This window comes from Alosa pseudoharengus, unplaced genomic scaffold (genome assembly GCF_046254945.1).
Source record: "Alosa pseudoharengus isolate Yale_2024_CS ecotype anadromous, Long Island Sound unplaced genomic scaffold, YU_APseudo_1.1 YU_APseudo_1.1_scf_111, whole genome shotgun sequence".
In the NCBI taxonomy this organism is placed as follows: Eukaryota; Metazoa; Chordata; class Actinopteri; order Clupeiformes; family Clupeidae; genus Alosa; species Alosa pseudoharengus.
Genome location: NW_027468578.1, coordinates 41,840 through 54,339, shown reverse-complemented (window position 1 = coordinate 54,339; position 12,500 = coordinate 41,840). Strand labels below are relative to the sequence as shown.

At 49.2% G+C, this 12,500-nt stretch overlaps 1 protein-coding gene across 1 annotated transcript in view; it reads right to left on the bottom strand.

Moving 5' to 3' along the window:
* LOC143118221 (plexin-A1-like) overlaps nt 1-12,500 on the bottom strand; it is a gene marked incomplete at its 5' end in the record, with an annotated part of 83,916 nt that overhangs the window by 31,348 nt on the left and 40,068 nt on the right. The window contains 6 exon segments of the mRNA XM_076279322.1: nt 876-1,019; nt 2,863-3,099; nt 4,756-4,849; nt 8,401-8,568; nt 11,075-11,211; nt 11,719-11,839. Of these exon segments, the coding sequence (XP_076135437.1) occupies nt 876-1,019; nt 2,863-3,099; nt 4,756-4,849; nt 8,401-8,568; nt 11,075-11,211; nt 11,719-11,839 (901 nt within the window).

Sequence of the window (12,500 nt, the reverse complement as noted above, 5' to 3'; positions counted from 1 at the left end):
GCTAGGCCTTGCCCGAGCTCTGCTACGCTTCAACTTTATATAGGTCACATTTTATAGGTCGAGGACAAACATCTGTGCCTCTTTCTCGGGGGCTTCCTCCCTCTCTTTCCCTTCCTTTCTCTCCTTCTGTCTCTTCATCACACGCTCTCACTCTTCCTCTCTGCCTCCTTCTCTCCCTCTCCCAGGGGCTCGGTTTCTCCAACAGAACGAGAGCAGACGGCTTGGGAAAATAACAGTGCTATTTTCATAGGCCTCGCCAGATGGGTACGTATAGATACGGAGCAGATAATGGTAATATATACGAGGGTGGGGGGGGCAGGGGGGGGGGGGGGGGGCGTCCCTCAGTCACATCCCAACTGTAGCGCCAGCGCCAGCACTCTCCACATCCTGTAGACAACGAGCTCCACATCTATTATTAATCGGGTGTCTTCCACGAGTACCATAGCAAAACAAACACAGACAGAGAGGGGGATGGGGAGAGAGGGGGAGAGAGAGAGAGAGAGAGAGAGAGAGAGAGAGAGAGAGAGAGAGAGAGAGAGAGAGAGAGAGAGAGAGAGAGAGGAAGGACAGGGTGGGCTAGGAAAATAAAGGAGAGTGAAGAGGAAGATACGGTGGACAGATAAAGGGGGATGAAAGATGAGCAGAGAGAGAGTTGGGGGGGGGGGGTGAAACTAAGAGAAACATAGAGTGAGAGGAGCAGAGGTGGGGAGGAAGTTAAAATAACAACAGAGGAAGAGGGGGATGATGATGATGATGACAGGGAGGAAGATAGCGTTGGGAATGATGGCAGAGAGGAGGTGGAGGAGGACGAGGAGGAGGAGGACGAAGAGGGTGATGAGGCGAGCAAGTCCAGTCCAGTCAGGCAGGGGTCTCACCGTGACTTTGTGTTCGCCGGTGATGTCCGGCCACTCGCACATGAGCTGCGTCTCGGACACGGTGAGCACACACGGCGTGTCGCCGATCAGGACCGTGTAGTTGAGCCGCGAGTTCCCCGGAGCCGATGGGATCAGGTTCCTCCCCTGGAACAACAACAATCAGAACATCACACCCACGGCCACACACAACCATATGGAACATGTCTGCACACACACACACAGGCGTGCACACACACACACACACACACACACACACAAACAAACACAGACATTCACACAAACACACACACACACAAAAACACACACAGGCACGCACAGACACACACACACACACACTAATACTGTAAACATACTCCATTTAAGAGCATAATGAATGCTGTTTTGCAGTCAGCCGTACAGTACACACACAAGCACAACCACGTAAACATCGGGGTCCGACACAAACAAGAACACCCAGAACACACACCCAAGGCAATAACTGTTCCAAAACAGTCATATCACACACACACACACACTGCACACACACACACACACACACACTGCACGCGCACACACACACACAAGAGTCTGGCAAAGCCTGGAGGTGGAATTTTCCTAAATCTTTTGAGGTTCCTGTCAGTGCCGCATTTGCTTCAACTAACCGAGGCATTTAAATATGTAAATAACATTCAAGACTATAAACATGCTTACGCTCTCAGACACACAAAACACACATGGCTACACAATCTCTCTCACTCACACACACTCACATTCCTACACAATCACAGACTCAGACACACAGACATTCACAAACACACACACACACACACACACACACACACACACACACACACACACACACACACACACACACACACACACACACACACACACACACCTTCTGTGTTCCCCCCATTACCCATGAGGCTTTGCAAAGAGGAAAAATTAATTGCTTGGAAAATCTGATGCACATCTAATTTATCTGCAATTATTTAATGGAATTGCGATTTTTTATATTCTCATGGTTACCGCTGTGCAGGGGAGGCAGTAATCAAAAAAGGTCTCACCACTGATTGTTATTTAACCCACAAACTCAGTTATGGGAGTCACGCTTTCTATAGCCTCGGCGTGTCCTTTCCATTGGCTTGTGGAGAGGGGGAGAAAAGCCTGTTGCCCTATCATAATACCGTTATTATTTTTTCTACACAGTGACTTTGAAGTTCAAGGAAAGAGCTGAAGTATATAAAAACTGTAACAACATTTGAAAAAGAGACAGAGGGAGAAAAAAAAACCATTTGAACTGATAAAAGGATTAAAAAGCCCTTTCGCTGTTCAGAGGCAGTGTGAGAGAAGAAGGAACTTGACAGAAAGAGAGAGAGCAGAGCAAAGAGAAGGGGGGAAGAAAGAGAGGGAGAGAGAGAGAGGGAGAGGGAGAGAGAGGGAGACAGAGGGAGAGAGAGAAAAGGGTATGGTCACATCTTCTATGCATTTCTTTCTCCTGCATCTTGCTACATATGTGAATGCGCACACACACACACACATACACACACAAACACACACACACACACACACTCTCACTCCCCTTGCAGATCCCCCCAGCTACAGCCGCTTATCCTCTCTTAAGCGCTCATCCCATACCTGCATTTTGGAGGTGATCATTCTCTTACGCAACTCTCTCAGCAGGGTCCCTTCTTCCCACATCTCATCCACAGACTTTCACACACAAACACACAACTATACACATGAGCATACACTCGCACACACACACGCGCAGATCAGCACGCACACAAACACACAACTATGAACATACACACACACACACACACACAGATCAGCACACAACATATAAACATACACACACACAGATCAGCACACAACAGATAAACATGCATACACATACATAAACATACACGTAAATAAACAAACGGGCACACAAAAACACAGATAAACACACACATCCTTACCCTAAGTAACACACACAAACACAGATAAACACACACATTATTACCTTAAGTATGAGTGGTGAGCTGGGCTTGAGTTCCTGCATGCCATCCCCAGGGAAGGGCTCAATGACGGGGTCTGGGTAGAAACTGAACGTCTCGTTGACCACCAGCAGCATCTGGACATAGTCCATGACGAAGCCAATCTCGTCCGGCGAGCTGCCAACCTCGGAGAAGCTGCGCTCGGACGCGTTGACCGATGGAGCCAGGCACACCATCACCGTGTTGTTATAAACAGTGCAGTTCTGGAGGAAGTGGAGAGAGAGTTGACAATCAAAATAAGTAATAAGATAACCCAGACATCAGGCAGATGAGAATGACCTACGGCAGTCAAAGAAAGGCTGCTAAAAGCCACGCTTTAGAAAACAGACACCATGATGATCTGCCTTAAGTACTTGTTACATATGATGTTGTCTTTGAGAGCCAGATGTCTGAGCACCGTCACATTACAGACATCTGGGAACAGTCGGGAACCGTTTGTCTAAGTGTGGGAGGGACTGATTGATATGGAGCTGTATTCAGTGGAGGAGAGATTGTAGAGAGATTGTAGAGAGAGAGAGAGAGATGGTTATAAAGTGACGAGTTATAATCTGCAGACTTTAAATACGACACTGTAAAATATGTGTTGTCACATGTGCGGCTGGTTTTTTTGCAGGTTATTCCGCTGTCGCTTCATTCCGTCGGCATGAAATCGCCACCATCCCCCCGAGGCTCAGCGCTAATCAGGATGGATTGGGAATTAAACACAGGAATACTGATGAGTGGAGGTGCACAGCAGGAGCGAGAGAAGAGAGACGAGAGGAAGAGAGGAGGAGAGGAGGAGAATAAAAAAAGGTAGAGAAAGGAGAGAGGGAGAGAGAGAGAGAGAGAGAGAGGGAGAGAGAGAGAGAGGGAGAGTGGGGATGACGTAGCGTGTGTATGTAGGTATGTCTCCACGGGGTGGGAAGGACAAAGGAGGAGGCGGTCAGGAGTTTTCATGAGGACAACAGGAATGGGATGAGAGAGGGAGAGAGAGAGAGAGAGAGAGAGAGAGGGAGAGGGAGAGGGAGAGAGGGAGGGGGTATAAGAGAAAGAAAAAACAAGAGGAAGAAAAGAACAAGCCCTGTTTTGTAGAGAAATCTATTGCTCAGGTGCAGTGGTGCTGGGGGAGAAAGGTTAGCCTAACCCTGTGGGGAACATGGGGAATGGGGTGGGGGTGGTGGTGGTGGGGGGGGGGGGGGGGAGGGGGGGTGTAGACGTGAGGGGGGTTGGGCTTGGGGTTTGCCAGTTCTGTTTTATTGCTGGTTGACATTTCAAAGGTTAAACTGCTAAAAGCAGATTCAATCTCTCTCTCTCACACACATACACACACATACACACACACACACACACACACACACACACACAGCCCTAAGGAGGAGTTCCTACAGCACCAAAAGGCCTGTTTCTGAGTCCTTGGGCGTGTCTGTCTGCTGTTTGTGTCTGACAAAACAAAAGTGTTTCTGTTGGTAGAGGCAAGAAAAAAGCAGATGTATTGCATGACATTCTATGTCTGTAATGATGTCTTTAATGATGAGAAATGGTAAAAAATATGTTTCTGTGGTCCTGAATAGAGTGAGTGAGCAACTACTTAGTGTGTGTCTGTCTGTCTGTCTACAGTGCACTCTTTTTTTCTGTATCTGTTTGTCTGTGTGTCTGTCTTTTCTGCATGTCTGTGTGTGTATTTGTGAACATGCATGGGATTCTGTGTTAAGTCAAGAGGAGGATGTGTGAGTACGGTGCCAACTTTTGAGATTGAATGTGTGTGAATGTGAGAATGCACACAACTGTGTGTGTGTGTGTGTGCGTGTGTGTGTGTGTGTGTGTGTGTGTGTGTGTGTGTGTGTGTGTGTGGATAACGTGTGAAGCTGGTGGGTACTCACATTGAGGGATTTGGCAGCGCCGTACTTGGCCCTCATCTTGGGCTCTCTGATGGTGGCCAAATTGGTGCCAGTTATGGTCAACGGAGTTCCACCACTGAGAACGACAGAGAGAGAGAAATTAATTCAATATATGGCGATCTGGCATGAAATTAACATTGTTATTAACATGTCAACGAGAAAATTACTGTTTCATTTGAGGATATGAGTGTGCATTTGTGTGTGTGTGTGTGTGTGTGTATGTGTGTGTGTGTGTGTATTCCTGGTGTAAATACATGAAAACCCTCCCCTGGCACACACTCCATAAATCAGGTGAGGCTCTGTAGCGCAGTGCCAGTCTGCAGCCCTGCAGCGACAGGCGCAGGCATTAAAATGAAGCTAACGCTAACCTCAATACATAACCTTGTCCCCGCGCTCCTCCAACATGGCTTTTAATAAAACCATCCACTCATTCCAGTCTAAATGACAAGTCCCTTCCAGTCAGGGTAAATGATTATGTCTGGCCCTTACCCCTTGCGGCGGTGTCTAAGGTCTATTCATTAAACCGGCTCCGCCGCGGATAATGATAGCAACACACTTCCAACTGTACCTGCATGCAAATAGGCCTTTTTAAGCTTTGATGTTGCTGGAGGGCACCAGCGCTGGAATATGGGATATTTCTCCCCAGAAATGAAAGCTCATCTCCCCACAGACACTGCTTCATGCCCGCCCCTCCCCCTCCCAATCTCCATCTCCACCAAGCCAGTGTAACCTCCATCTTGCTCCAACTCTCTCTCTCTCTGAACATTATAGAGAAGCGATCCATCTCTTATGTCCCTGCTTCATCATATTGAGAGCCCCGGATGGTATAAAAGGCTTCGGTTATAGCGCGAGTCGTAAAGCGGTCAGCGTGCAGTTCCTGGCGAAACGCTGTAAAAAGACATCTGATACTCACAAAAGAGGGAGAAAAAAAAAGTTAATTCGGGAGCCCCTCTCTCAGAGCCTCTTTTTATTTCAATATCAATCTGTTCCTCCCTCATTTCCTCCTCTTTATTCATCATTCAGTTCTCAATGACTCCCTGCGTTCACTCGTTTTCCCTCTAGTTCTGTCTCTCTCTCTCTCTCTCTCTCTCTCTCTCTCTCTCCCTGACTCTCCCTTCATCCTTTCTCCCCTTTCCTTTCTCTGTTAAAGCAGCGCAAGGCTGGCTGAACCGTATGAACTGCTGTGACATTTGTTGGGGTCTCCCGCTCTGAGGCGCAGGGGCGGAGATGTGGTGCTGGCAGACACCTGTCAGCTTAATCAGAACACATCTCATGAAGGGCGTCGCATCCACGGTGACAACGCGCGTCTCCTCCGCAGACAAAAAGCCGGAGAGACGCTGACCGAGGTCCGTCATTTAGCGCCTCAGCCGTCCATTAGTGTCAAACTTGGTGAGGCCAATGAGAGAGAGAGAGAGGAAGAGAGGGGGAGAGGGAGAGAGAGAGAGAGAGAGAGAGAGAGTGAGGGAGAGAGAGAGACCTATTCCGGTTCCATGTGCGAGCGAGCATGTGTGCTCGGTCCTGTTCAAGCATGTGTTTTAAAGAGAAAAACGGGAGAAATGAGACAGACACACTGCTACAGAGAGAGACAGTGAGAAAGTGACAAATAGACATACGCAGAGAGAGAGAGAGGGAGGGAGGGAGGGAGGGAGGGAGAGAGAAAGAAAAGGATAAATAAAAAAAGGAGACATGACGTCAGGCCTGGACTTGGCAGGACAATAACACTGGCATGCTCCGCCAACATTCCTGAGACCGGAGTGGGAAAGCGGAGGCCATGGGTGACAAAAAAAAAAAAAAAAAAAAAAGACAGAAGCACGAGTCATCTGACCCTCCCCTCGCCAGTGCGCCTTTCTGACACTTTATGAGAGAGACAATAAAAGCCTGGTGCTAGTCTCTTTTACAAGCCAGATAATGCTCCTCGATGCTGCGGGCAGTCCAGTATATAAAATCCCCGTGTGACCTTTACCATCGCTTGTTCTGCTTTCCCGAGGGGAAATCAACTGGCCATGAAATGGGCATTTAGGGCTAATTAGCACTTCCATTATATCTCGATTGATACCTCCTGTGGATGCTTGCAGATGCTATGTGCTGATCCGCGTAACACCCGCTATGCTATTGTTAGCTGGGAGAATGGAGCGCGAGTGATCGTGAATGGACACAGTGCTCAGTGCGGAGAGAGGAGCGCCAGCCCCTGTGGGACCTCCAGTCCAGTCACACCTGCACCAGAGCAGGTCCTTCCACTCAGGCCCGGGCCAACACCTCTTTTCTGCCCTCCACCACCACCTCCCCTACACACACATACACATACACACACACACACACACACAACTCCCCTACACACACACACACACACCTCCACCTCCCCTACACACACACACACACACACACACACACACACACACCTCCACCTCCCCTACACACACACACACACACACACCTCTACCTCCCCTACACACACACACACACCTCCACCTCCCCTACACACACACACACACACACACACACCTCTACCTCCCCTACACACACACACATCCACCTCCCCTACACACACACACACACACACACACACCTCTACCTCCCCTACACACACACACCTCCACCTCCCCTACACACACATACACACACACACACCTCCACCTCCCCTACACACACACACACACCTCCACCTCCCCAACACACACACACACACACACACACACACACACACACACACACACACACCACACTCTCCACTTCCCTAACCAGCTCTCCTGCCCTCATGTAGGAGCCTGCTGCGCTGATACCGCTGCAAGCCCTCGGCTCAGTCACCCTCTCTCTCTCTCTCACACATACACACACACACAACAAAGCTTGTTCCCCATTTTCATGTCTGCCTTGTGTTGTGTTGGGCTGTCTCTCGACAGCATAAGCCCCACGGGCGGCCATTTTGTCTCATTTTGTCTGTCGGCGCGGTAGAGATGGTAGAGATGGCAGAGATGGCAGAGATGGGCTTGGTGCTCAGGGGCCTGTCTGTGTGTCTGTCTTCAGACAGCCCAGTACAAAAACAACAGCCCTTCGGCAGCAGGGGAGCTGCTGAGGCGGGCCGAACCAAGCGTGAGGTTAAACGCAGAAATAGCAAACTCATGTAGGGGAACGCTACTGTAGGGCTAGTGGCCCGGACGGCAGGGCTGAGAGAAGGAGAACACACTTATTGACCGGTGTAGGCTTCACACTCCATCAGGACTGTCTGAACCCAAATGCTTCATATCAGCACAGCCTGGGGAAGGTGTGGTCTCGTAGTTTCTCTGTCCAAAAAAGCATGTGCAAAGTGAGTGTCAGTAAAGGGACACTGGTTTTACACTGGTCCTTTTACTGACCAACGTGCTGTTTGATCCAGTGACTGGGGTTACGGTGTAGGTGGCTGTAGTGACCGTACTAGTAAAACAAATCCTGCTCCATTTCCCCAACTTTAGTCTGTTGAGTCCGATTGATTCCACTGACCCTCCTGTGCCTGTCTGGGTGGTGAGGAGGTGGTGGTGAGGAGGTGCCCGGCTGATGTCGGGATAATGGGTCGGGTCAGAATGGGTCAGCTGGGCTTGTGTTCTGGTTAGCAGGCTGTGTGTGTGTGTGTGTGTGTGAGGTGAGCGTTACCTGGCGATGGTCCAGTCGGGCTCAATCTTCGATATGGTTGGGTCCTCGGTGTAGTTGAACTTCACCTCGGGGTTCCTGAGCTCGGCCGAGTTGATGTCCACCATCACAGGCGTTCCACCAGAGTTCAGTCCGGCTGGGGTCACACACACTATCTCCCTGGAGGTGCGTCTAGAGAACACACACACACAGAAAAACAGACATTAGAAATGTGTCTCTACAGATGTCACAAACAAACACAAACTTTCTACCAAAGGGACTGTGAATTTGTTAACAGATGCAACCAAAGCTGACTTTCTTATCTTAAAACCAGCTAAAAAGTGAAAGTTTCTTCTCTCTCTCTCCTGAAGCGTCGAGGAGGATGTCTTGGGGGTTGCATCAGAGGCATTATGACCGATCGCGCTGTCATCTCACGAATCTGCCAGTGAGCATGGCGCTTTGAAGATGAGCGATTGAGATTTCTATCTGATGAAACCGCTGCTTCAAGAGCTGAAAGACGCCTTCTGCTCGAACGCTCGTGTGTGTGTGTGTGTGTGTGTGTGTGTGTGTGTGTGTGTGTGTGTGTGTGTGTGTGTGTGTGTGTGTGTGTGTGTGTGTGTGAAGGTGTGTGTGAAGGTGTGTGTGAAGGTGTGTGTGAAGGTGTGTGTGAAGGTGTGTGTGCAACTCTGTAATCATGTGTATAGGGAGGGCACAGAGAAAATAAGCATTTCACCAAAGAATAAATCTTTTATTGAGTGCTATGTGCCAGTTCAATAGTACTCTTACTGAATGCAGTCGCCTTGTGCTGAGAAATGAAGGCATTTAAGTATACCACTAGTTTTCAAAGGCTGACAAAAAAACTGTATGTGTGTGTGAGTGTGAGAGAGAGAGAGAGAGAGAGAAAGAGAGAGAGAGACAGAGAGAGTGTGTGTGTGTGTGTAATCGCCAAATTCTCCCCTTCTCTCTTTCTTGGGCTGCGTTGCCACGGCAACAACTTTTCACAACACATGGCTGCGAATCCTGCGGAGGACTGTACATATTTTGACAAGGTTGTTGTCACAAGCACAAAGAACAAGGGTGAGGGAGAGAGTGAGAGAGTGAGAGAGAGGGAGAGAGAGAGAAAGACAGAGAGAGGGAGAAAGAGAGAGAGAGAGAGAGAGAGAGAGAGAGAACAAGCAGTGAGAGAATAGACAAAGGGGGGGGGAAGTGAGACAGGGGAGAAAAGAGAGAAAAGAGAGGGTGAAAAGGAAGGATGTGTGAGGGAAGGAGGGAGGAAGGGAAGGAGAGAGAGAGAGAGAGAGAGAGAGAGACGAGTGTGCAGGTAGATAAGCCTGTGGAGCGATGTGAAGAGTGTAAAGAGTGGCGCTGTGCTTAGAACATGGTGGAGTGTTCTGGAACCGATGCGGAGGCTGAGCTATTGAACCCAGACACACAAAGAGATGAACCGTGGCACTATCTCCACCATTTAGATGCCACAGAACCCTCGCCAGCACCACCACCACCCCCTCTACCACCCATGCATGCTCACACCAGCCTGGCAAAGCCCAGATATGAGAGGTGACAAAAAATATAACGGTAGAATAGAAACGGTAACACACACAAACACACATGCAAATGGGCTCTAGTTGTAGGAGGGGCAGCGCCCCCCCCCCCCCCCAGCACCCACTCAAAGGCGCATTCAGAGGGCTCTCAAAAGCAGCGCCACACTTCACAGCATTTACATGTGGCACTGGGCGCCTGCAGACGCCGATATGGCACAGAGCTGGGGACCGCTTTACGCAACCAAGACCCCCGACAAAAAAAAAAAAAAAAAAAAAATCACACACACACACACACACCAGAGAGAGTAAAACCCCATCAAAGATTACATGGGCTAAGGTGTGAAAATCCAGCGGTGGCGGCGGAAAATTGTGCAAGTGCTTGCCGAGGCCAACCAAGTGGGATGCTTGAGGAGGCGGATGAGGCTTGACAGCAGGATAATTATTCCATTCTGTTCCCTCTCTCTCTCTCTCTCTCTCTCTCTCTCTTTCTCTCTTTCTCTCTTTCTCTCTCTCTTCCTTTCTCTCTCGTTTTTTTGAAGTCTTCATTTTTGTTTCAACCTTAACCCAGAGAGGTGTTCCACAAAAGCGTTAACTAAGCCCTCTTCTGGTCCTTCTTCCCGTCCGTGTTGAGGTGTCTGCCATCCGCGTGTTCGTTTGCGCGGCCCAAGCAGGTGCACTGGGGCACGAGCTATGAGCTGAATGACTGATAAGCACTGGCCTGAGATGGGCCACGGCGTCAGGGAGAGACAGCGCATTGCTCCAGAGTCCAGTGAGGAACTGACCAGGAGTAAAGTCCTATTCACACCAAGAACGATAACGATAATGATAACTATAACCAAAACGATAAAAGCGTTCACACTGAACAACGATAAACAAAGTCTCTCCTTGTGTTAATGAATGTGATGGCTAAAATTCGATGGGTTCTGATTCTCGTTTCTCGTTGTGAAAATCGCTCTGAAGGTGATCCCCAACAATATCGTTCTTCATGTCGTTATCGTTATAGTTTATGTGTGAACGTCGTCATTCATATTAACGAGAACGATATTTATTTATAGTTATCGTTCTTGGTGTGAATGGGCCTTAAAGCTGGGCTAGTGACTGGCGTCGCTAGCCTTTACTCCGCAAAGAATCTTAAACCAAGCTAGCATGGCACTCACCTCTCAAAGGTGCAGGGGTTCAGGCCAATCTTGACAGCGACGGCACTGCCAGCGTTGAGGTGGATCCCGTGAATGGTGATGCGCGTTCCTCCCGACAGGGGTCCGAGGGACGGCGTCACCCGTGTGAAGTACGGCGACTGGGGGGGAGGAAGAGTGAGAGAGAGGAAGAGGAAGAGGAAGAAAAGGAAGAAGCGTCAGTTTCACAGGGGCTGTTGGTTAGAGGCACATCAACAACACATCCTTTATCAGTGTACACATTCTTCAGCGGTGACAAGGGGGTGAAAAAGGTGATCCACACCCTAACTGCACCATATTCAGCACCAGCACAAAAGAATACCGTATTTTCCGGACTATAAGTCGCACTTTTTTTCATAGTTTGGCTGGTCCTGCGACTCAGGTGCAACATATATATATTTATATATATGTTTTTTCCTCTTTATGACACATTTTTTGCGACTTATAGTCCGGAAAATACGGTAATACATTTGCTGTAATAAATAACACCATATATAAATAAACTGCACAATTAATAATTAATGTGTGCGTCAGTGACTTAAGAGTTCATTCAACGTTTCACACTGGAGAACTTTGGAGTGTTTCTGCAGTCCACCCGTGGCTATGAGCAGCTCTCTTGATTGGCTTACCACGAAGGTGAAGGGCTTGGGTGAGATGGCCCGGTACTCAGGCTGGCAGTCCCGCACACACACCTCCACACTGGCCTTCTGCTCAGGGTGCCCAGTGGCGTCCGCCAGGCGGCACACAATCCTACGAGGAGAGAGAAAGAGAAAGAGAGGGATAGAGAGATGGAGAAATAGAGGTAGAGGATGATACGGAGGAGGGGAGAGAGGAGAGCAGGAAGTAGGGAGATTAACAGTGAAAAGGAGAGACAAAGAGACAGAGTGAGAGAGTGTGTGAGTGAGAGGGAGTGAGAGAGAGAGAAAGAGAGAGAAAAAAAGAGAAATAAAACCATCATTATCAGTCTTCCGAAATCAATCTCCACATAAGGATTGAAAGTGACCGAGTGTACACATCAGGGAGCCGTGTCCCTAGCTGCCCCCTCCCACCCCACCCCCCCCCACCCCCCTCCGTGCCCAACCCCCAGTCTTAATCAAGCCATGCGCCAGTCCCCCGTCTCTGGGAATGAAGAGATTAGAGTTGATTACTCAAGCACGCTGAACTGCTGCTGCTGCTGGGGCCCCGGGGCCTCTGAGGGGCCAAAAGGAAAAGCCATTTCACAAGCCACTGCAGACCAGGATGAGCAGGGGACAGGAGTTTGCTCAGTGCCCATGGCCACTGTGTGTGTGTGTCCTTGTGGACTTGTGCCGGTTACACACACACACACACACACACACACACACACACACACACACACACACACACACACACACACACACACACACCTTTGGATACAGATATAAGTAGTAGA